The sequence below is a fragment of the Perna viridis genome, chromosome 13 (genome assembly GCF_037379345.1).
Source record: "Perna viridis isolate PV_CMFRI_1.1 ecotype Kerala chromosome 13, ASM3737934v1, whole genome shotgun sequence".
NCBI lineage: Eukaryota > Metazoa > Mollusca > Bivalvia > Mytilida > Mytilidae > Perna > Perna viridis.
In genome coordinates, this window is record NC_142457.1 from 25,468,813 (window position 1) to 25,495,009 (window position 26,197).

Sequence of the window (26,197 nt, forward strand, 5' to 3'; positions counted from 1 at the left end):
AGAACGATGATTCTTGCAAATTGCCAATGTCATATAAAGTCTATATGTTTTTATATTCTATATATTTGTTATGGTCTTCATTTGTTTCAGAATAAAAACCTAGAGGGCCTGGAGCCCATTTCTTTGTGTTATTTGAAACCGGGAGGACGCTTTCCAGCAATAGAAACATTTTTCCTATCTGACACGATTCTTAATATTAGAAAAAAGCAGTAAAAATGAGAATTGTTTAACCTTTCAAGGGCAATAACTCCTAATAGATTTCCCTTCTTACATCCACCAGTAAAGTGTTTTGTAGGGCCTTATCGAGAACATTTTATAAATAAAAAGTTTTTTTGTATATTTCAAGATATTCATTACATTAAACAGGAAGCGATCTGCTTTACAAATATGGAAGTCTAAAATATTTAACAAATTGGCCCACAGCCAATTAGTCCACTAGGGCGTATGCCGACACTTAACTTACGATAAGTGGCACAACGACCGATAAATCCTCTCTATCTAATAACTTTGTCATAGTACAGGTTACACCTGCCTAAAATAACTGTAAGGTATGCTCACGCGAAATTTTCCTGTGACTGGATCTATGTCATATACTGAATATTCTGGCTCTAAAGCACCAACACTGTCAAAAACCAACAAGCCACTCACACCTACAATAAAAAAAAAAGGTCAGAGGTAAACGAAACTGTAATACGCGTTTGGCTCACTAGGCATGTCCAAAAGGACAGAAACGAACTCAAAGTACTTACCGGTACTATTTTTTTATTATTATTTCAAAAGATTGGGGACCAATCAAAGGTCACGAAATATTTGTCAAATGACAATTACAAATAATGGTATGTTTACCTTGAAACTGAAGAAAGGCAATAAAGCTAAATGACCTTGCATTATATATCCTGTATATTCCTGGGACAAGGCAATTCTACATTGTTAGACTTAGTGAGGTAGATCCAGGGTAAGGGACATTACTCTTGACATCAAGAATAAATTTGTATCAAATTCGATTCCATCAAAGCCTATCAAGGTTTCATTTGAAACAGAATGAAATCAATCCAAGTCACTTTGACGCTTACATGAGATTGGTGTAAAATGATGAATGCAGACGTTCCAATGATTTGTAAGAGTTGCGTCCCTTACCTTAGGTCTACCTCCTTAAACAAGCATTGATTATTTTACATTAAGCACGCAATGTCAAGCATTAAGGGTCTATACATATATATTTATGAAAAAGTTCAAAAAGAGAAAGAGATCAAATATGTGAAATGCAATTTGACACGCATGAACCCACTGGGGCATATCCGGGATACGGTAATTAACCGGATATCCCGTTACTTTCTTTACAAAGCAAACACAAATAGACACCTTCAGCTTTTAATCAACAATCAAAATACTGAATCGATTTTTGAATCAAGTATTTCCCAAGGCAATAAAGTAGCCAATGTACCCAGTTATATAGATAACAATCTCTTGTCATAATGGCATCATTTTTTCGTTAAGTCTTGAGAATACCTGAATTATACTTTCTCCTTTAAAACAATGTTTTTTTCCTTGCGTCATGTTAGAATGGCTCACTTGAAATGTTTTATTTATGGTGTATCCAACTGCACCATATAAACTGATTTATACAACGGGTCATAGTTTTCCTTTCCTCGTTTGTCTACCCCGAACTTAACTTTTATGAGCAACTCGGCGGGTGTTTCTACAAAAGCAGAGGACGCTTACCCTACCGGTGCACCTGGTCCATGATCCCAGTTTTTAGTGGAGTCGATCCGAGTTAAATTGCTCATTTGCTTTTGTTACTTTGTATGTATGATTTTAGTTACTTTATATTCTTTGTTGTGTATGTCTGTTTCCATGTCTGGTCTTTGTCCCTTGATTACATTCTTTTGATCACCGCTATGACCTTGGTTCCCTTGATTACATTCTTTTGATTACCGCTATAAGCTTGGTTCCCTTGATTACCGCTATAACCTTGGTTCCATTGATTACTCTTTGAAAAGTGAAAATCGTGAAATATCGTCACTTTAAGGCGAATTGAAGTAATAAAATTCAGAATCTATTTATATCCCCTCACCACTGAATTTGCGTCCAATAATCTTCGATTTCAGGTATCTTCCATTACTATAATTTCCACCCTCGTTTATGGTCTCGTTCAATATTTCACCGTATATCAATGCCAAATCATAATACGCGGTAGTATCTGGCTGAACCTGAAAAAAAAATTTTCTATTTAAGTTGGAGAGCGACCGATATAATCAATGAGAAATGCAAGCATATATGGAAATAGCAACTCAAAGAACAGAAAAGACAAAAACATACTTGTTAACACAAAACAGAAAAGCATAGACAATATACAATACGGACTGCACTATTATTTGTGCTGTACATAGATGACGGGTCGTACATCATGAAGTACGTCCCTCATGATTTCATATAAAATTGTTTGTTTGGAATTTAAGCGATTTCACACACTGAAAACATTAATTTGAAGAAAAAAACTATTTTGGCCTTATTAACAAAAATAATAAAAAATTGATGTGTCTCGCAGGTGTTTCTAGAAAAGCAGAGGACGCCTACCCTACCGGTGCACCTGGCCATGCTCCCAGTTTTTAGTGGAGTCCGAGTTGCTCATTTACTTTTGTTACTTGGTATGTATGATTTTAGTAACTTTATGTTCTTTGTTGTGTATGTCTGTTTTCCATGTCTGGTCTTTGTCCCTGGATTACATTCTTTTGATTACCGCTATAACCTTGGTTCCCTTGATTACTCTTTGATTACCGCTATAACCTTGATTCCCTTGATTACTCTTTGATTACCGCTATAACCTTGATTCCCTTGATTAATGGTTTTCTCAGAGACAGCCGCTTAAAAGCAGGGCTCAAGGTAAGAATCATGCAAATTCTGTAATATGTGATACACCACAAAAAAGGCTATTTTTTATTTTTGTTATTAAGTTGCTTAAGGTGTATATTCATTCACTCCAATCTGTCTTGTCTTAGGAGATAATTCACATTAAAAATCCAAAAGGTTCTGAGTCATTTGTCTCCTTTTATTTTGAAATCTACACTACCTTCCATATAATTTGTATCTCCCAGAAAAACCATATATTCATATAAACTTTCTGTTTACTATAACTTTTTTAAACATATTATCTAAAATGAAAACATGTAGGATTTCCAACCATGAGTCACATTTTGCATGACTCTTATCTGTAGCGCTACACAAAAATTTGAGTTTGAACCAGGTGCAATGACGGGGTAGGCGTAATCATCTTTCTAGAAAGACTTATCAATTTACATGGTCTATTTTAGGGAATTAGAGAAACAAGATAAGTCGAACAAACGAGTCTTTATGCTGGAAATCCTGTCAGTCGACACGTCGTCGGTTGAGCACTTGTAGTCGTGGCGTTCTCGAGGTAACAGATCTTTACTTCATAATGTTATACACATGCCGTTTTTTTTTACTGATATGGACTGATGTTATATAAATATCATCAAGTTTTAATAACGCCAGAAAAATAACAAAAAAGTCGGTGTTCCACAAGAAATCTGGTTTTAATCACCAATCGTAAAAGCCCAAAAACTTCCCATCGTGATTTTCTTATATCCAGACCAATTTTAAGACGGGCCATAATTAATTTTTGGAAGAATGTTCGCTGATGTGTTTTTCTTTAATGTATGAAAGAGTTTTTAAAAAGAATTAAACTTAAAAATGCGCAGGGACAATAAATATAACTAGTAAACATTAAAGTAGATTTCTAAGAGTTATTTTTCGAATTCAATAGCATTTGAAATTTATGACTGTAAGGCTAAACAAGAGATGTAGTTCCAGTAACCATGGAGCTTAATGTATTTATAAATCTTTATATCAGCCTTTTAACTAGTCAAATATTATGCAATGGAACCATGATTCTAGCAGAAATTAAAAGAATGTAATCCAGGGAAAAAGACCAGACATTGAAAGCAGAAAACCACAATAAAACAAAATAAATGAGCAACTAGGACTTCACTGAAAACTGGGAGCATGGACCAAGTGCACCGAAAGGGTACACGAGTCATTCTGTCTTGATATCCGTTCGCCGTTGTTCGCCTCTGAATCGGTTGGTAAAACCCATTTCTAATAGACAAGACGACTCAATGCCCTGAACAAGAGGCTCCCAGGAGCCTGAATTGCTCACATGATTGAATTTTGCCTTTCAAGGGCAATAAATTAAACAAGAAGTTGTCCAACAATTTTGACTCAAGAAGACTTTGATAGGACTTATCATAAGGATCATTTTAGCAATTGAAAGTTTTTATCTATCAAAGTTTTCAAGATATTAGCTGAAAACTGTTTAAAACAAACCGTCATTTGTCCCATTTCAAGGAGTCGTCTCACAACATTTATCCCCGAAGACTGTTGTTGTCCTAATAATAAGGATCATTTCAGCTATTGAAATAATTTGGCTAAACCTTACAGTTTTGGAGATATATACGTAAAACTACTGTCTGACCTCTATGTTCTATTTTTAGTAACGGCCGCCATGTTTTTCGACGGATCAAAAATCCCGATATCGATTCTATGCAGGATACCCAACGAAACATACCAAGTTTGGTTTCTACTGGTCAAGTAGTGTCAGAGGAGAGGATTTTTGAAAGAAATAACATTAAAAATAGCAAAAAAGTTGAAAAAGGGCAATAACTCCAGCATGGCTTAACGGATTAAAACAAAAATTTGTCCGCAGAGACCTCATCATGCTGAACACTTCTACCCATGTCAGAATTTAGCTAAACCTAACGGTTTTGGAGATATACTTCGAAAAACTACTGTTTGACCTCTATGTTCTATTTTTAGTAACGGTGGCCATGTTTTTAGACGGATTAAAAATCCCCACATCTAAATTTGCAAGATACCCTAAGGAGCATTCTTACAAAGTTTAGTTTCAATTGGTCAGGTAATGTCAGTGGAGAAGATTTTTTGAAATAAATAACATTAAAAATAGTAAAAAACGTTGAAAAAGGGCTATAACTCCAACATGGCTTACAGATTAAAATGAAAATTTGACCACAGATATATTTCCTCATGCTAAACACTTGTACCTCAAGTCAGAATTTATTGTCGTATAAAGAAAGGCAGTGAATATCAGCAAAATGGCAAGGCGTCAGTGATAGATGATTCAAATACATCACAATCCCAAAACATGATCTAAACGTGAAGGTATGGATAATAAATTCCATACCTGAATGCCATAGCTGTATCCAAATTCCGCCATTGCTCGATGACGTACATCTTCTTCGAATTTCAGAAATTCCGGACTTGTTGATCTCCGAAATCTAACCATCTTTGCCGAGTTATAGGCTTCTCGTGCAATCTGTAATTGATGAATTATATTTAACAAGAAGTGCCGAAATAAAATATAACCAGAAAGAAATGCTTAATTTGTTAATTACTTATTCTAGTTCTGGCTTCGTTAGTAAGAACCAGGTGATGGAGATATAGTTATACTTCAATAAATTTATTGCTGATATGTCTTAAATGCACCTACAGGTGAGCAAACACAAACATCTAATTGAAAAAGAAAGAAAAAAAAACACATTAAAAACCCATACAAGTATTAGCCATTGAGATAACGTCTGCTTCTCAACCATAGGATTAACATATGAACCTACTTACGTCATCAAATTCGTCACCCCTGTACCAGCTGTAGTTGCCAAAGAAGTCACCATCATAGCGTGTAAGCATCAAGAAAATATATTCCCCATCTGTCATCCCTAACGCATGCGCCTTTATCATTAACTCTCGGAAAGTGTCCATGTCACAACAGTGAGTAAACACTACGTGAAAAATAGATAAATTAATATTAAGAGCATGCCTAAAAACGTCAATTACTGTTTTTTTTTTTACCCTTTTACTAAAATTTCTTAACGACACTAATTGAAAAAAGGAATGGATATTGTAAACAAGCATTTCACCTTAATCGAAAATAGTTAATACTTTCTTAAAAAATCTCTAGTGCTTAGAATTATGTACATGTATATAATTACAAAAATATATTTGCCAGAAACATCGAAATGTAATTAAATATGAGTACATTTGTATTTGTAAAGAAAACTATCCTCTTAAAACAGGGATAGAGGACTTATCAATTATGTGAAGAAATAATAAAGTTAATTAGTACCTCTAGAAACTTTACTGGCTTCTATAAGTGCCTCGTTATATTCTATGTCTCCCGTTGCTAGGGAGCGCATCCTAACGACTGTTACATTGAATCCGCTGGTAACCAATAACGGCTCCATTCCATCGGCCCATCGTTGACAAGAAATAGCATTTTGGTCATATACCAGGGCAATATCAGACCAAGAGTAATGGTTGAAGAATTGGACATAAAATTGCTCTAATTTACTAACTGAAATCGATGTTCTAATAAGTGTCGGAAAGTCATCCTGGTCGTCAAACATGACGTCGGTACCGACAGTTATCATTATCAAGCGATTCCAAGACGACGACATCCGAGCTACAGGTTCAACACTCTTGGTACAACCTAAAATTAAACACCGGATACGGTTAAGCCATTCCAAACTTAGACTGATTAATGATTGGTTTGAAAAAAAAAAATGAAATAAATTGATGTCGTTGATTAAATTGCATTAAAACGGACAAGAAGTTTTTTTTCTCAGAAATCTTGAATTATATCTGACTGATCACTTATCAATAAAAATCCATCACTTTTTACTCATCAAAATCATCGATCAAATTATGTAGAGTGTTCCATTGATGGAGCTAATCAATTGAATATCATTCGATTTGTGACCCATAATCGATCGATGATCAGTTAATCAGTTAGTCATGTCGGAATATCAAAATATGGAATCATTATTAGTCATGTCGGAATATCAAAATATGGAATCATTTGAAAAACACAGGGAATTCAATTTTAATATACAGTGAAACCTACAAATACTGAAGTTGTAGATATCCTGAATATTGCTGATATTCTGAATATGCTGATATCCTGAATATGCTGATGTCCTATATATTTAGGATATCCTACATATTTCGGATATCCTGCAAATTGCTGAAATCCTGAATATTGGGATATCCTGAATGTTGCAGACATCCTAAATTATGCGACGGGTGACTTTCACTTTCCAAATTGAAAGTAACCAAAGCAAAAAGTCGCTAAGTATTATTGTGTATAGAAATTATTATGAACATTTGAGTGGGAAATCGGTTATGCCCAATGATTTTATTTTACTGTTTTTACATTTGATAGGGGGCGCAAAAACTTTGAGTGTAACGTACGAAATCTCGTGTAAATTCTCTACCGTTACATTATGAAACAAGTAAGATAGGCACATTTCGTTTTTGGAGCAACAAAACTGATTAACTTTTTTTTTGCTCTCTCCACTGGTATATAGGGTAGCGCTTTTTCTTGTATTTTTAAACTAAATGTAATATTTTCTACATATACATAATATAAACATTCTTATGTGCAATGGTACTAGTGAGAAGGGTTTTTAACATCTGTTTTATCATTGGTTCAAAGATTTGCAAGGTTGTTTTAAAAAAAAAGAACTTCATTAATGCTGAAAGTTACAGCTAGTTTCCTCAAAAACATATATTGTTCTTTGATTCAAATAAAGTTAATGATAATTAGTACAACTTTTTATTTACTTCAAAGATATATTATGTTTTTGTTGTTGGTTTGTCTGAGAAAAAAAAAATGTTCGAATTCAAATTTATGAAATACAATAAGTTGTTATTTTGGTATCGATTTTTCTGTTTTTTATTTGTGAGATGACTGTTTTGTTTAATCGCATTTGGATTTAAATCCGTTGAAACGTCACAAAATATTTGATGTTGTCTTAATGTTATGTATAATCGCTGGCGGTTTTTTGAATGTCGATCCGCCGTTTGTTAAAAAGTTAAAACATTTTTGTCGGTAAGGGTTTTCAATGGTGTTCGGTTTGTTCTTTTTTTTTTTTTTTTTTTTTTGGGTGTTTTCGTTTTGGTTACAGGTTGTGCGTTTTGTACTACGCTGAACAATTATTTTTCATATACTCAGAATGTATGCGATGCGTGTTTTTTCTTGTTTTGAAATCTGTCCTTAGAAAGCGTTCAACCAGATAAAATCATTTTAGACGGTAATAGTCATACAATTACATTTACTTAGCATATCATTAAAATACGTTTATTTCATTGGATAATCGGCTGTACACGTGATGTTTCACGAGTCGATCTACTTATATAAGCCAACCCACAATTAAGTGGACTACTTTTATCGATCATTGTAAATTGCTTATCCTATAGTTATATCTAAAAATATAATAAAATAAGAGAAACATATAAAATATAATGATAAGAATATAAGAATTGAATAGGACAAAATGACAAGAAGACGAAATATTGAAACTATTTAAGAACATGGTTTCGTGATTGAGCTGTCAATTTCACAAAACATCGTGATACAAAACAATATTGTGGCGTCATTACCTACAACAAAATTTAAACTTCCCAGGGACAAAATCCAGTGGGTGTTCCCCTTCGGTATTGTTTCCCTATAGAATAAAGCGATAATTTGTTGTTATTTACATCTTCGGGTTGAATGTTTAGATAATAAGATAATCAGATGAGTTCAACTATATATCCGTGAGGCATCCAACTGTCATGTTGGTGTGACTGTGTAGGAATCTTCAAAATGAAAAGATTGTCACCAATTTTGATGTTTTAACAGGTAATTATAATTGTTATATATATATATATGTTTAACTCAATCTCTTTAAACGTAATGTCTCATACTAACCTAAATATTATGAGTTAATTTCGACGATCGTTACCAAAGAAATAAAACCCTATTTTTTTTACCAAACTTTTGAATGCAAATGAAGAAAAAAAACAATTTCCGTAATCCAATTTTTCTGACTTTTTCGTAATTCCAGTTATACTTTTTTTAGGTAACGTAACAAAAACAGCCCCATCAGAAGGACATGTACACAAAATAAAATATAGTACCAAAAGGCCACAAAAATTGTATTGTAAAGACAGATTCAGTCCATTCAATGGTCTTCTAATACCGTTGTCGTTCCTATGCATTTTATTTCAGATATAGCCAGGCGCTGATCCAAGGACTGGCGTGTCGGGCGTACCCACTTTAAATTTGTAAGAAAAATATTTTCACCACAATTTTCACCCCATAATATTTTTTTTGCCCTGCTTTGCACGGCATTTGATTCAATTAACGCCCCCCCCCAAACTTGAATCCTGGATCCGCCCCTGATAGCAATGCAGAACTCAAATTGAACAATCCCCCAAAAAGTTTTACCCTTCCTTTTTATAATGACGACTTGCCTTGTCCAGGAGGCTTACCATCCGATTTACTGAACCTTTACAACGATGACTTGCCTAGCCCAAGAGGCTTACCATCCGATTTAGATTAGTGGTTGCGACAGCACCACGGGAAACGGTTGTTTCTATAATACATTGCAAAAGCGTGACTACCCGAAATTTTATTCTATTATTATTCCATTTTGAAAACTGTTGGGACAAAGTCGAATGAGAGCTCTCGATGAGTGAATTTGGACTACGTTTAAGAACATGATTTGATTTATTCACACGATATTCATATTTTTTTCTATAGTAAGTTAACCACAATCCGGTGGTCAAAATATTAAGCCTCCAATAAAAAATTCAGAACAACAATTGTTGAATATGTTCTGTTTCTATACAAGTAACCTTGATATTTTTTTATCCAATGTCGAAAAAAATACTAGGATTGTCACTATATATCTTTATTTCTCACATATCCAATACATTACACTGGTACAGAGACAACATACAAATACAAACAAGACTATTTACAATATATACAAACACATAACACAAAAAGGATGAGAGAGGTTCTGCAGATATCTAGCCAGGAGGGTAAACACATGAGTTTATACATCTAATCAATTTACAAAGCTTCAACAGGACTGGTTTTCGTTTGTTTGTAAAAAGTGAACAAAATTTAAGTATATTCGGTCTGTTAGTAAAAGTTTTCGAAATATGTTCTCTGCGTTTATCAGAGAAATAATTACATTCTAAAATGTAGTGGAATTCATCCCTAATACTGTTAGTATTACATAATAGACATATACGGTTTTGTCGCATTACATTTTGCCATCTCCCAGTTTCGATCGGTAGCTTATGATTAGTAGTTCTAAATCTACATAAAACAATACCATTTTTGATATCTAAAATATTGAAATATTCCTCAAATTTCAATTCGGTTTTAAATATTCGATAATTAGTAGACTGTGGAGAATTTTGAACAAGAGAATACCAATCCTGTAGAAATTGGTCAATTAACCTTTGTTTAACTATTGATTTCAACCAGTTTTTATTTATAAAATTCTGTGTTTCCCATACATAATTAAAACCACAAGTATTAAATATATTTTTCACATTTTCAATCCATTTGATTCGTACATTTTGATTTGTATTCAGACAATATAATAGATTATATAAAACACGAGAAAATTTTTCTTGTTTACTGTTTAATAATCTAGCCCAAAACATCACTGTTCTGACCTTAATATCAATGTGAATAGGATGTTGGCCTAGTTCCCCATATACCATAAAGCTGGGTGTTGATTGTTTCAAGTTCAAAAGTACTTTACAAAACTTTATGTGAATTTTCTCTAATAGCTGATTATCACCAAACCCCCATATCTCGCAACCGTATAGTAATATCGGCAAAATCATTTTATCGAATAAGTCAAATTGAAGTTTTACAGACAAGTTTTACGTCCTTCCGAATTTTAAAATTTCATACATAGCTATTAAAGCCTTGTCTGCTAGATATTTCTTATTTAGTCCAAAATTTCCAGTTTTTGTAAGTAAGACGCCAAGATAATTAAACTCCTTAACAACTTCTATTTCTATGTTATTATAGCTAAAGTTAATGTTTGGTAGAATTCTACCCATACCAAATATCATTACTTTTGTTTTACCTACATTAACCTTTAACTTCCATTTAGTACAATATTCATAGAAGTAATTGAGTTGGTCTTGGAGATCTGTGGGCGTCTCTGCTAATAGAACGGTATCATCAGCATATAACATAATGAAAATTTTAATGTATGTATCTAATTCATGTTCTATGTTTTCAGTAATGGTATTTAATCCAACAATATTTTTACTGATTAAATAATCTTCCAAGTCATTTAGAAAAATGGAGAATAGAAAAGGAGACAAATTTTCTCCCTGTCTGACGCCATTTTCACAAGGAAAGTAATCTGATTTACTAAAAATGAAATACAAGATTGTATACTACTATACATGCTTAGAATCACATTGTACATTTTACCATGAATATTATTAAGTAACATCTTGTAGAAAAGGCCTTCTCTCCACACGGTATCGAAGGCCTTTTCAAAATCTATAAAAGCACAGTACAGTTTCTTTTTCTTACATTTCATAATTTCAAATAACATATACAAAGTAAATATACTGTCAAGAGTTGAATAGTTTTGACGTAATCCACATTAGTTTTCTTTTATAATACAATACTCATTTGAAAATTCATTTAGTCTATTACACAAAACGGAAGTGAAAAGTTTTCCCAACAACTAACAATAGTGATTGGTCTGTAATTCTTCGGGTCATTGAAATCACCCAAATTTTTATAAATAGGCTTTATGGTTCCAATAACCCAACTGTTTGGGATCAGTCTTGTGTCAAATATAATATTGAAAAGTTTTTCATATATTCCAATAAACTGGTCCGATGTGAATTTAATATATTCATTAACAATGTGGTCTTCTCCACAAGCCTTGTCATTTTTAAGTTTTCTAATACAATGGTAAATTTCGTCTCGTGTAATATATGAATTAAGGTCGTTATTAATACGATCTAAATCAGGATTATCGATATCGGGTAATTCATCTCTGTCATCATATTGAGGAGCGGTATTCAAATTTTTGAAGAATTCATAAAGTTTTGAAATGTCAATATTTGGTTGACATTTCTTTTTAGAATTTTTCAAAAACCTCCAGAATTCTTTCGAATTGTTAGACTTCATATCATTAATATTTTTTGATAAATTTTTACAATACAACTTATATTTTTCATCCAGAGTCTTTTTATAACGTGCTTCTGCTTGTTTCATATTATTATAATTACTACGAGACCTATTAGTCTTAAATTTTCTCTTAAGTTTACGAAAATTCTTACGGGCAAATTTACAATCCACGTCGAACCATGGTTTATTATCCCTCTTGTGTTTTTCTTGGGTACTTTTACTACTTCTTATGGGTGTTGTGCCAAAAGTAACCTTTCTAGATGAGATAAAAATACCACATAACTCATCTAACAAAGCATCAACTGACATTTGATTTATTACATCTACATTATCATTCACTACACTTAGATTTGATTCTAATTCTCTTACTTTTACACTATCAATATTGTTGAAAAATTCTCCACACTTCAAATGGTCCCATTTTTTTCATTTTAAAGACATCCTTGACTGTAGCATTACCAATATTTTCATGATCTATCATTTGTATAGAGCCATTTTCACCAAGGAGAGACAAAGAAAGAGGCGAATGAACGTCCGACAGTAATTTACTAGACTCCAGTATATCAAAATATACAATTGATCTAAATAAATGTGCAGAACTTATACAATAATCTACTACGCTAGATTCTCTACAAGTAAATTTCCCAATATCTTTATCACCGCCTACTCTACCGTTAACAATAAACAATTTATTACTCTTACATAGATTTAGCAAAAGGCCACCGTACCGGTTTTTGCCATTGTCCATACTGCTTCTGTTTACAGGGATCGACAAAGATTTTAATATATCTATATCATTATCAACAAAATCTGTAATATTATTATCCCCGTGCTCTCTTTCATTTAATTCGACAAAATCAGCGTCTGTACCTGTTCTAGCATTGAAATCCCCTGAAAGGCAGAAATATTCCATAGAGTTTTGAAAGGATAGATACTCTCTTTCAATTTCAGTAAAAGCTTCATCCGAAGTGTATTTGGTGTATTCTGGGGGTATATAAACAACTCCAACTATTACCGGTTGATCTAACTGAAATAATTTAACATCACACTTAAACCAGAGTACAAATTTACAGTCAGTGTTTTTAAATTCTATCAAATTAGACAGCTCATTCTTGTAACCAACCATAATACCATCAGACCGCCTATTTGAAATATTTTTCCTATTTTTCATTTTGAATTGATACCCGGAAAAATCTATTGAGTCAAGGTCATCGGTTTTAGTTTCTAATAAACAAATAATACCGTGTTTTCGTATCATATTACCAAATTCCGGATAGTTAAGTCTGGTCCTAATACCACAGCAGTTCAGACATACAATAATTACATGATCTAAACTCAAATTTCTATTAAAAGGTCTATCCACACTACTAGTAGTACATGTACTATCAGTAACACTATTACATTCAGTACAATTAGAAATATTTAAATCTAAATTAACACTTTCGTGACTTGTGTCCTCCACAGGTTCTATGTTATTACTATTGAGATTACTAACATAAAATTCATATGTAACATTATAATATTCACATACTTCATTTAGAACTAGAAAATAATCATGTAAATTTTCCTCAATCCGCGAACTACATGTCATATAATCAGATTCTAAATAAAGCCTGATAAAAATCAAAAATACATTTATTATATTTTTCTTCAGCGTTTACTACATCATTATGATCTGATAATAAATAGTTGTTTGAAGAATTCGCATTTTCATTTAAAGAATTATTAATACAAAAACAGTTTTTACTTTTAGAATATGTTTCATTTACACCTGGATTTAATAGCTTTTTATTAGTGTCCTTTAAAGAATTTTCATTTCCAAGTTTCTGTTTCCCCCCAAGGCGGTCCTAGTAACTATTTGTCCCATTAGTCTGAGGTGAAGAGTCCGAACTTGGTCGTTGTCTTTTGAAAGGCCTCTCATGTTCTCTCGGTGTTTTTAATAATGTATCACGGTAGCTAATTGTCCGCTGTGGAGTAGTGTTTGTTCTTTCATCTGGTGGATGGTACAACTTGCCGTCAATGAAGAGTTTATCTTTTACAAGTACAGTTTGTTTACCGTTTCGTCTTGCTTCTTTCTGCACAGAATAAAGCTTTTTACGTCTATTCTCAATGACTAACGGGAATTGTTCGTGAATACCAAATGGCGATCCTTTTAACCAAGTAGCGTTATCCAATACCAGCCTCAGATCCTTGTGATAAAGCAACCTTGCAACAATTGGTCTTGGTCTGTTATTCACCCGCTTGCCGAACCTGTGCACGTTCCCAAACTCAATATGATGGCTTATACCTAGCTGCTCATGTATAAATCGGCGAAGTTTCTGTTCGACATTTTCTGTATTTTTCTCTGCCAAGTTACTAAACACTAGATTGTTCTTCATAGAACGACATTGTATATCAAGAACAGTATCTTCTAACTTTTCAATAGATGACTTTAGGGTTTGTAATTCTAAGGATTCAGTAACTGGCTGAACAATTGGAGTATGTTCTAGCTTTTGTACTCTGTTGTCTAGGTGAATATTGTTTCTTGTATTTGTTTTAATGTGCTTATCTGCTTTGTCAAATAGATTACTAACTCCCTGGCAACTCGTCTCACATTCAGATACTTTGGTTTTTATTTCACTTGTTTGTTTTTTCTAATTCTGTAACCCTAGACGACACAGACAATATTGACTGTTTTAGCCCTTCAACACTTTTATCTAGGTTAGATTCCATTCTTTTCATGTTAGATTCAATGTTTGTAACTATCTGTAGTATCATGTTAAGAATGGCATTGGAACTTGGATTGTCATCATGTGTCGCCTCCACAAATTTACCACTTTCCGCTATGAGGGTGAACGTTTCATTCAAAGACATTGCTGGTTTCTGATTGGTCAACACTAAGGGTCAGTGGGTTATATTTACTATGTATTTACTATGTAACTGCTGTAATTACTACGGGTCCAAAGTCCAAGTTAATCAATCGTGTCGTGAACTGTTTTCAATATTGTACATACTGTCAAGAGCCAAAGGGAATGTTCAGGCCTGGTCACAATGAATATAAACAGTTCTTTGTATTAAAATACATTTGAGAATGGACGAAGGAGTTACAAAAATCCAGATTTTTTCAGCTCAATACGTAATACATATAATAATATTTACAGCTGCGAAATGTCAAAGCATAATGGCTAAAAACCACTAATTCCACTTTCCATAGGCTTCTATGCTAATTTCACAATATTCAATGGCTTCTCTGGACTTTACCTTAACTTTAACCTGCAGAGGACTATATATCAGCATGATTCTACATATGTCAGCTCACAATCCTCCGAATGGCATGTGGGGTTAGCAGACTTGCAGTGCAGTACTGGTCATCGGAAGTGAAGGGTCTATAAATAGCATGGGAAATCCCAGTGTTTTCACAAGATAGGGGTATATTTAAAAATCATTATGGAGATTAGGCTTCAAATCACAAGAAGCAAAATGCACCTATAAAATGTACAGAAATGTTTTTCCTTTCAGAAACTGTTTAAATTTTTTAAATAAGATGAGAACTTTTTTCACAGCACTATGAGGAACAGGGGTAATTTCTGCGTAGGACTATTTTTGCGTACATTCCAAATGCTCATTGGTTGAATTGGTGGTCTGTAACCTAATCCAAACTTGAACTATCCGAAATCCTTAAATTTCATCGGAAGAAAATAACACTTCATTTTGTCTCTATCACGTGACATCTCTCGAAAATAATGCTGACATACTTAAGGAATGAATGAATGACAAGCGTTATCGGCCGCCATCTTTGTTTTTGTCATGGAAGTCTATTTATAGACTGAACTTGATATAGAGATCGTCAGCAACCAAATTACGTAACCAGGGTAGATATTTCTACATATAACTACAAAAATATCACTACGCGGGTTATTCTCCTTGCAAAGTTCACGTAAAAATATCGCTCTGCCGCCGATCATACTCCATGAGAAATATACGATGTTTACGTGCGATATGGGCGTATAACAATATAAAAATATTTAATATGACTGTGTTTAACTACAATATTTAAATGATTATATAATATTAACTATTTAAATTTTGACGCAGAGAGCTGGACTATTTTGTCAAATTGACCCGAACATTCTCAGAGAGGAAAGCTCAATCGAGATTTGCCAATTCATTTCTCTCGTCCTGACCCTGTTAATGAGGATGTCGGGAGCTTCTAATGACGGATTTTCGGAGCTGCAATGTACACTTTTTGTGTTGTAAGCATAGATTATGTACAGTGGAGGATGCATGGGGTTGGCAGTGAGAATGTCAGGAGCTTCTAATGACGGATTTTCGGAGATGCAATGTACACTTTTGGTGTTGTAAATATAGATTACAGTGGCAGATCCATGGGAGGGTGAATGGGGTAGGTACCCCTCCTTTTAATTGGAAAATTTCATGTGTGTTTAATTTTATCCTAGGAATTTACCTTCTGTACATAAAATGCACTGTGTACATGTATATTAATTACTACATGTTACATGTACATAAATAAAATAAAATTGTAAACATACATGTAGCATGTACACCGCTGAGTATCAAGAAATCATACTAAATAACTAATTTGCTGGATTACTATTGTATCATATTTCTTTCTGAGTGTTTTTCATGATTTAACATGCACAATTTTTCAACAATTTTTAAAAATTGCAATTTTCAATTTCTAAGCGCCCCACCCCCCCTTTGGATCCGCCATTGACTGACCAGTATCATCCACTTTAGGAATATTGGCCAGGTGGTTTAAAAACTAATAAAAACCTGGGACTGATATAACCACCCCACCTTTATTTTTGCAGGCTTTGCATAAAATTATATGTACATGTTACAATATTTCCCAACAAGAGGAGGTTTCTACATATCGTATGGTTAAAATACATGTATATTTTCATGAATTTACATTGTAACATTTTGCATATATCAAACATTATGATTTTTGCCTTGATTTCTTCTCAGTGGTTATCACTTAACAGTTTCAATAGATGAAGTGAGAAGAAATAATCATCTCTTAATAAAAAAAAAATGAAAAAAATGAAGCCGGGTTTCTTAGCACTTATATATTTGGAGTTACTTAGAAGTTACTGGTATTGTAATCTTATACATATTTGTGAAACAATCATGCAGAAAAAAAATGAAAAAAATGCACAAACATTATTGAAGGCAGACAGGTATTAAACACTCAGCTTTAAGCACAATAGTGATTCATCATAAAAGAAGTGATACTCGTGGAGTTTGGGTTCACTAGTAACTTTTTTGTTTTAGAGAGGGAAAAAATGGATTTATACTCAAAGTGCATGTGTGATTAAGACATCATATTGCCTGTATTCATTACATACCATTGACTTTCCTATTTAATTGGAATCTTAAATTGCTCATATCTATGAGCTGCAAAGTTGTTTTTAGTTTAAGGATTTTTAAATCGCAAAGTAGTTTTTAGAACAAGAGTTTGTGTCCTTGTTCGAATTGAAAAAAATCCTAAAGAAAGGTAATCATTTCTTGTAAATACGTGCACAGTTTGGACGAGTTAAACACAGGCCTAATCTAGATAACGATGGCAAGAACAATTTTTTAGTTTTAATTAATTACAAAAAAATCCACATCAAAGTGAGCACAAATAAGGAGAAGTTTTTTTATCATTTCTCCCATGAGATTAGGCCCTTGTTCAATTTCCTCCAGTCTGCGGGATTCATTTCTACTTCATGCATCTCCAGACGTATGGTAAATTTTAAAGTGTTTCCATTCGTGCTTTGAAAATTCATCGAATATTGGTAATCAGTGTTTCTTAGTGGAATTCATGTTTTGTAAGAAATGCTAATTTAAGTGTAAAGTGTTAAGAAATTTGAAGACATAAACGTACGTGTACAGCCAGGAATACCAAAAGCAATAGTACAATGGAAGATCCAAACATACATTGATAAATGGACTGTATAAATATGCACTGCATTAAAACAAATTGTTATTCTTTAAAAGGACTTAGTTTTGATCGGTTTATTTAGCTTACAATTTGGTTACATGAATGTTTTTTATCACTTTGAGGTCTTCCTTGACTCAGTGCATCAGCACTTTGATTATTTAACGTATACTTGATTATGCATGCATTTAATTATCATCTGATTTTAGTGGTAATGTATATCTCCTACGTAGCAGACGATTAATCAAATTCTCTTTTTTTTTTAATGTATGTTGAAAATCAATATCAATAAAATACTTTCAAATGCCTACACATCACAATGGCGAATTTATAAAAAAGAATATACCATATATGGAATGTCGAGTTGATTTGAATATGTGAGTAATCACCTTTTGACCTGACCTTGATGACGTATAATATACTCTTGCTGGCCCCTGTTCAACGTTACCAAAGAAATTCAAATATGTGATAACACCGTTTCAACGTTTATGTTTCTATCATGTGCCTCATTTTAAATGCGTGTTGTAAATTAAAAATGTTACATTATTTTTTAAAATACTTCTATGAAATTTAAATTGAAGGCGAGTGTGACAACGTAAGTACCATTCAAAACGGAAGTTCATCAAATCCATTAATTCTAACAAGATGGATTGTTTTCCATCATTAATTTATTCTAACACGTACAAATGACGCTTATATCTTTTTTTACAAACATTCCGAAGTCAGCAGTTACTTTCCAAGCACGATTATGGTCTTCACATAATAACCCCACAGTCCTTATGGCCACTTCCTGAAATACTACGTTTCACTCTGAGTTAGGTTAGTGAAAATTTTATTAACATATCGAATTAATTAACGCGAAAAATTCAGCGCCTTCTATCGGTAATTGGAGATCGGCGCAATACAAAAAAAAAAAAAAAAACAAACAAGAAAACAAAAAAAAAACAAAAAACGAACAAACAAAAACTGATATTAATCGGGTTACGAATTTATCTATTTGAAATTCTGGAATCTCACTACGGTACATCGTTCAAATTTACATAAACAGGCGGATATTTGATATGTACATGACCGCGGTATACAAGCTAAAATTGTGACAAAAATCCATTCAGGTCTCTGTTGTTTTATCGAGGCTATGGGTTCAAGGCCCGTAGAATTTGAAAAGGTGTCCATCGATGGTTCAAAGAGTGGGTGACAAGTGTCAAATTTCGTTTCCTGAACGTTTCCATCTATTAGAGATCAAACGCTAATGTTTTCTAAAAAGTTACTGAAATGGTAAAATGAAAGAAGTGCTCACGTTTTGTAAAGGCCTTACCATACCGGTGCACCTGGTCCATGCTCCCAGTTTTTAGTGGAGTTCGACTTGCTCATTTACTTTTGTTACTTTGTATGTATGATTTTAGTTACTTTATGTTCTTTGTTGTGTGTGTCTGTTTTCCATGTCTGGTCTTTCTCCCTGGATTACATTCTTTTTATTTCCGCTTGAATCTTGGTTCCCTTGATTACTCTTTCACGTCTTATATAGCAGAGAGCCTTAAAAGCTACAAACCACTAATGTCAATTCTTATAGAGTCCAATGCTAAATTCACCAAGCTCAATGTGTTATGGAGCTCCTAGCCTAAGTTTAATCTGCAGAAGACCATTTATGACATGAAAGCTGTATGTTTACACTAATAGCTCTGAAAATATGTGAGGTTTAATATCTTTCAGTGCGACATCTGCTCCTAAAAGACAATGAGCTAAAAATAGAATGGGACTTCCCCTACAGTTCACAAAAGGGGGTCTCCATGCAGAACTCCTAAAAAATATTTATTTCAGTAAGTTACAAGGACCATTTTATGTAGAAATAGAAAAAAAATTTCGGCCGAAAACATGCTCACTTGTGCAGATTTGATATGCATTTTCCACTGCGACATACAACAATTGCACTAAAAGTTGTGCCGGACTATTTTTACATATACTCTAAAAACTCATTGGTTGAATTAGTGGTATGTAAGGTAAACTAGAGGAGTGATACGTAGTTGATCTGGAAGCACGACGCGGAGGTGATTGAACGTTATTTGAAAGCAAATGTCGTAATGTAATAATGACGAGGTTTGAAAGCCCATGTCTATGCCATTCAAACTGTAAAAATTACCAAGTCACGTTCAAAGCGGTGCTCGTGTGCTCTATTTGTTATGTCTTTTCCGCTCATGCCGATAACATCTTTTTAACATAAATATTACCTTTTTATCGTTTCCGCTTATTTAGTTTACATGATTAAACTTTTTAAATAACTTAATTCCAATTGCATTTTTTCCTTTCAGGATTAATCTCAGGATTAAGTAGCTTGTGTCGTTTCCGTTTGTTCTATTCAATCATCACCGGAAAGTCTTATTTTTTTTATCATGAGGAAAATAAGATTATTTTAATTTCAACCGTTATTCAGTACCAGAAGAGACACAAGGACAATAATTTGTAGAATTTGAAGGCTAATAAAAATGTACAATGTTTAATCTAGCAATGCATGGATTTGAAAAAATCCCATATCAATTTCGAGATATCCTTGAATAAAGAGCTTGAATATCCGAAACAAATATAGGGTCTATTAACGAGTGTAACAATTATGGCTTTGATACGGACATTCAAATAAGTGGTGACCGAAAAAGACAACAAAATCAAAATGCACAAAATTAACATTTTACTACAAAAAGTACGGTAGGAGTTCCATACCCCGGATGGTATGATTTACTTACGGCTGTTTCGTATAACATAATTTGCAATATCAAATTAAAATCTGGCATAAAATCATAATCCCTTTCGGGAATTGGTCAGTCACTGATCGCATTTTAATATCTACTTATCAATTATGCAAATGTTTATTTTTAGTGCCATGTATCTTTGTCGGATATAGATAAGCAGGTCATTACTACATCAAGGATGACGGAGACAATGACTTAGCCAAAGAATATGCATTTGTTTGTGAACTTAGAATTTTAAGTCTAAATTGTGATTTGGTGCATTTTAAATATCCATCAATGAAAATTTTGATAAATATTAATTCACATAATAAAAAGTCAACTCACAGGAGGAATGATTTAGCTAAAAAAAACAAAACAAAACAAAACAAAAACAAACAAAAAAAAACGCTTTGGTGAAATTGAATATGAGTCTAACATATCACTGATTTCAAGAGTCATTTCCTTTACTTTAGGTCTACTTTCTTAAGAATGAGAAATGTATTTTTTAAAGGTCATTTAACAGCATCTTTCAAATATCACAGATTTTGTAAAAATAAAATAAAAATAAAATTGCAGCTTTCTCTTAATCATGCAAATTAAGACAGCCTTGTTTACAAAATACGAATATTGTAGCCTTGGAACATTGTTAATTTAGTGTTCAATCTGTCAACACTTTGAACAGATAATACACAGTGTCCAAGTGTAAGTTCCGTGAAAAGCGGATAATCAGATTTTTAAAAACTTTTCTTTGAATAGGTTTGGTATGAATGACAAGACACAGTCTATTTAGTTATTTTATATATTTAAGTAGCTCTCCAGCTAAGAATTATGCAAAATGTGATTCATGGGTAAAAAGCCTACATATTTTAATTTTTGATATTATGTTTGAAGTGCCATAGTAAACAGAAATTTATATTCAGCCTTTCATATAACCCGTGTTCTTAGGAGAGAAAAATATATAGAATGCACTGTAGATAAGTCTGTAAATGGCATTCAAATACAATAGAATCTGTTGGGTTTTCAATGTTGATAATCTCTAAAATAATAATATGTAGACTTTTTATGACTGTATCACATTTTTCAGATTTTGCATGATTCTTACAAAGACAGCTACTTAAGATTGAATCTGTTTTCAAACCCTTTCTACCTTAAATCTTAATCTAAGCACATTTCCCACACAGTTCAAAGCAATACTTTAGCTCTCAATGACAGTTGACTTTTCCGTATTGTATACCGAGCTCGATTTCTCGTTCCTTGTCCCTGGCCAGCCGACACTGAAGAAGATCGAAATAACAAAAACGTGGGTCTACTATTCCTTATTAACAAGTGTTATCTTTGATTTACATGATTTTTATTGTATTTATTTTTTTTCATTTTCATGTATTTATTGTTCATATCTTGTGTACGGTCTTTACTACTGATTTTACCGATTTTGAATGGTGGCAATTTGATTCTGCTCATTTGTGTTGATATTAATAGAAATAATGAACCGAAATGGCAGAGAGAGGTTATGCGCGCAATAAAACCTCGTTTAACCTACCTTTTTTCTAAATGCTTGAACCAAGTCAGGACAATGGCAGTGTTTTCCAATTTTTCTGTTTTTACCCTGATATTACCATTTCTTATACGGACTTCTCATTTTATTATTCCTTTCGACTAATTCCTAGGTGGTTTCGATAATTGTGTTATTACCCTTCATTAAATTGACTTGTGTACGTTTCAGTAATTCATAATGATCTAAAATTCTGCAATGCAAGAGGAAACTAAAAATAAACAAAACAAGCAAAACACAAGATCACAAAAACAAAAACAAAACAAAACAAAAAAAAACAAACAAACAAAAATAAAGAAAAACAAATATACATAGGAAATGGAAAAAAGAAAAACTACGTTGCTTGCATTTATAATGATAGAATAATGTTAATAGTTATGGTCTTCCTGCATCTTGACTGACATGCTGCCACTTTACTCTATAGTCGAGTATACCAGATCGTATATCACCAGTCTTGAATGCAGTTAGCTAACAGAAACCAATGAAACAAAGACAAATCAAGGGAAACAAGATTATACCAAAAATCAAAAGAATGTAATTCATGGATAAAGACTAGACAAGGGAACAAACACACACTGCAAAGAATAGAAAATAAACAAAATAACACAAATAAAGAAACAAAAATAAATGAGCAATTCAGACTTCACTAAAAACTGGGAGTATGGACCAGGTGCAATGGTGTATAAAGCATCCCCTGCCTTTCTGTAAACACCCGCCGAGTTGCCTGTAAAAAGTCAAAAATATATAAATAAACTTACTTGGACCAATAGTTGCATCCAGTCGGTTGTTATAGTAAATATCCGAGAAGGCCACAGCTTTGCCATTTGGGTTACACAAAGGACCAAATGTTGTTCGTAGGAGATTAACATGAAAGGTTTCGTTGTAAATTTCATTTATTTTTTCGATTCCAATGAAAATTGCGGGAAGCTTTGCTCTTCCGAACGAATCGTCTTGTTCCATCGCAAGAACGTATACCTCTTTGATGCACATGCCATAATTGAATAATGTTGTTATGGCAATTAAAGCAGTTGAAATTTCCATTTTGGGACTCGAAACGAGGATGGTAAAATCACGCCATCATGCCATTTTTTTCATATTTCACAAATAATTTCATTTATATTATACAAATAATTTTTCCATAGATCTAAAGCATTACATTCATTTACTTCTTAACCAAAAGGTTTATTATTCTACAAATTTTAAAGCTGTAAGCAGAACTAAATGAAATCAATCCACAGGTAGAAAATCCGTCTGATTCCATACAATCAACTCTAATGAGTAAAGGATGAATTTCTTCTTATAAGAATCTTAAGTGTATCATATTACGTATTTCTGAAGTTTCGAAAACAGATATTGCGAGTTGTATATTTTCCACTAATAATGATATGTGGCAGATAATTGGGTCTTATTACCAATATAAAATGATCATAATTATTAGAAAAAAAAAAGATTACAACGCAGAAAAATAAACCAATGAGCCTTATGACAATAGAAATTGGCCAATAATTAACTAATCAATATGTAGATGGAATACGTCGTGGCGTATCGCATGTGGCAATTTCGAACAAAGATTGAAAAGGTATAAAACGCTGTTCTCTCATCCTGTAAATATAACAAAAACATACCTCGCTAATGAGCACAGGACGTCGCTTTCCTTTTTCAAATAATTATAAGGTGTAACTCCTTATACTATCAGCTTATTATTAATTTGCTTTACATTTAGAACAGAAATATATTTTTGTCAGTTGTAATAAAGATTGGAATTAACACATCATATATTGCATGTTTACAAAATCATTTAACACTACGTTTGAAAGTCTTTCCCGCTGAGTAAACACTAATTAACTATACAACTGATCATTTGCTAAAAAAGAGATATTTCTGAAATATTTATTTATTCAGGTAAAAAAAATAGCCAAATGGTGTTAAAATAGCCAGTTTCATGAGAAATTTTTAAGTAAAAAATAGAGTGTATTTCTCGAAATCTTTTATATTTATACAAAAAAGGCCTTCTGTCCTTTGCAATTATTGACAACATTTTCTGTTCTTCGGGACTTGCGATCTATATTGTTTAAAACTACTATGTACCTCTATTCCACTCATTTTTTTTGTGTGAAAAAATTTGAAGTTTTTGACTAAATTATAAAACGACAGCTTATATTTTGGGTATATTAGTATTCAGATAGTATTTTAGCTTAAAAATTGGCAAATTGAAAATTTCAAATAGAAATTTGAAAGTCTGGCAAAATAGTAGGCCTGAAACTAGAATTTACCCCTTAGTCTAGTAGAGTCGTGTTTGCTCATATACTTTAATTTCTTTGTGAGTGTGACTTCATTGTTTCATGATCTTGTATATCTATTTTCTTTTTTTGTGGTTGTTATCGTAGATTTATGTATTGTTTTTTATTATTGCTCCAATCCTAGTTCAACCTTAGCATTTTGATTGTATGTTCAATTAATTGCACGTTTCCATGTTATAAAAATATGGTTTTCCCTCCGTTTTGCAAGCGGGTTGAATATATTGATCATAATGTTTGTTCGATCGTCCACACCCTTTTCATTTAAGTCTATTTCATATATTCGGATTCAGTTTCTGCCGCCAACTCCTTGTGTTACAATTAAGTGACCCCGTGCAGGTCCGGGTGTTAAAAGAATAGTCCTGCAGCAGCGCTAAGCTTGTCGTATAAGGCGACTAAATAGTGCTCAGAAACCTAGCTGGGGGCTAGGCGCTCTGCCCACAGAGCAACTGGGATGTGTGCCCCAGGTGGTGGAATGGGGTACCCCTGGCGTGTTACATGCTGGGTTTGTCAGGCTATAATACGGAAAACCTGACCACAAACCATAGTGGTGCACCGTGTTGGGAAAGATGCCACGTTCCTCGCACGTTAAAGAACCCTGCTGTGGTATTCGATAGGAGTAGGAACCATTGCGCTCCGCCACAGGAGGTTAAATTGCCCGACCTTACCCATCCCCCTTTTTCCAGTGGCAATCAAAATTTGTCGACCCTATTATACTTATGTCCAATCCTTTTTTTTTTTTTTTTTTTATTTCATGTTCATTTTATCATCCATTTCATGCTCATCGTCTGAATATAGCTGAAATATTGCTGCTCGGACGTTAAACCCCAACAAACAAACAAACAAACAAAACAATTAAGTGTCAATCCCTGTAAGAATCAGGCAGTAGGTGAAAACGTGGTATGAAAGAACCCATCATTTTGAGAGTGTAATTTGATTCTTTGCGCCAATCAGGGAAAACAGACAAGGCTTTTCATATCATGCTGGTGCATCGAGTTAAATTTCATTGCAATGCACTGAAAATGAACATTTTAAGGGCAAATAACTCTGTCAAAAACATCATTTTTCTAAGGTTCTATCGAAAAATTTCTGAGCAAAGCCAACGATGCAGAGATTAAGTAATGGTCTTTTCAAATAGAGATAGCACCCTTGAGTTATATTTTACTTTTCAGATCGGTGGGGTTTTGACATGCATGTTTCTGATTTTTCTCATTTTGCCTGATTCTTACAAACACTTACACTAAAAGAATTATTTAACCATGCGTTTTTTGGGACGGAGAGAAGGATATTTTAAGTGAGCTTCTTCTCACGTGCTCTTGCTTTTGTTAACAATTTTTGGTATCTAGCGGTGAAATAACATAAAACGTAAAGGACGTGTAAAAAAATGACAAATGTCTTATTTACTTAAGAAATTAAACCACGGAATCTCCGTTTTAGCATTGTTTTACTACGGGCTGGACCTTGTATGTCGCATTGTTTTGAATAACGACATAAATGGTCAGCCTGCGGTACAAAATGATAAAATGGAGTTTCCGTGATTTATTTCGATTCTAATAGGACTAGTTTCTTTATATTTTGAAAACACACAGTTCATGTATTCCACGAAATGTTGGTCATATATTTATCCTTTTTTTATTGGTATGGGTATGGTCTGAAGAGCTTTAT

General features: G+C 33.2%; 1 protein-coding gene and 1 long non-coding RNA gene across 2 annotated transcripts in view; one reads left to right on the forward strand and one right to left on the reverse strand.

Moving 5' to 3' along the window:
* LOC148600091 (uncharacterized) overlaps positions 1 to 230 on the forward strand; it is a 51,917-nt gene extending 51,687 nt beyond the window's left edge. Inside the window, exon 7 of the long non-coding RNA XR_015917592.1 lies at positions 91 to 230. This is a non-coding gene — a long non-coding RNA (uncharacterized LOC148600091). The remainder of the gene's footprint in view (positions 1 to 90) is intronic.
* Positions 231 to 2,060: 1,830 nt separating this feature from the next.
* On the reverse strand, positions 2,061 to 12,349 carry LOC148600093 (atrial natriuretic peptide receptor 3-like). The gene is made up of 5 exons (XM_088558113.1): positions 12,205 to 12,349; positions 6,158 to 6,520; positions 5,653 to 5,813; positions 5,219 to 5,350; positions 2,061 to 2,210 (listed from the first exon to the last, which is right to left on the reverse strand). The coding sequence occupies exons 1-5, from the start codon at positions 12,347 to 12,349 to the stop codon at positions 2,061 to 2,063; spliced, it is 951 nt and encodes a 316-aa protein (XP_088414239.1).
* Positions 12,350 to 26,197: the final 13,848 nt, after the last annotated feature.

What these genes read in the sequence shown, in the direction of transcription:
- LOC148600093 (XM_088558113.1), bottom strand. Translation starts at nt 12,349, where the DNA reads ATGTCAGTTGATGCTTTGTTAGATGAGTTATGTGGTATTTTTATCTCA. An exon ending in ACCATGGTTCGACGTGGATT is followed by an intron (nt 6,521 to 12,204) that starts GTAAATTTGCCC and finishes GTTTAATTTTAG; the next exon opens with GTTGTACCAAGAGTGTTGAA. An exon ending in GATACAGCTATGGCATTCAG is followed by an intron (nt 2,211 to 5,218) that starts GTATGGAATTTA and finishes TTTTTTTTTCAG; the next exon opens with GTTCAGCCAGATACTACCGC.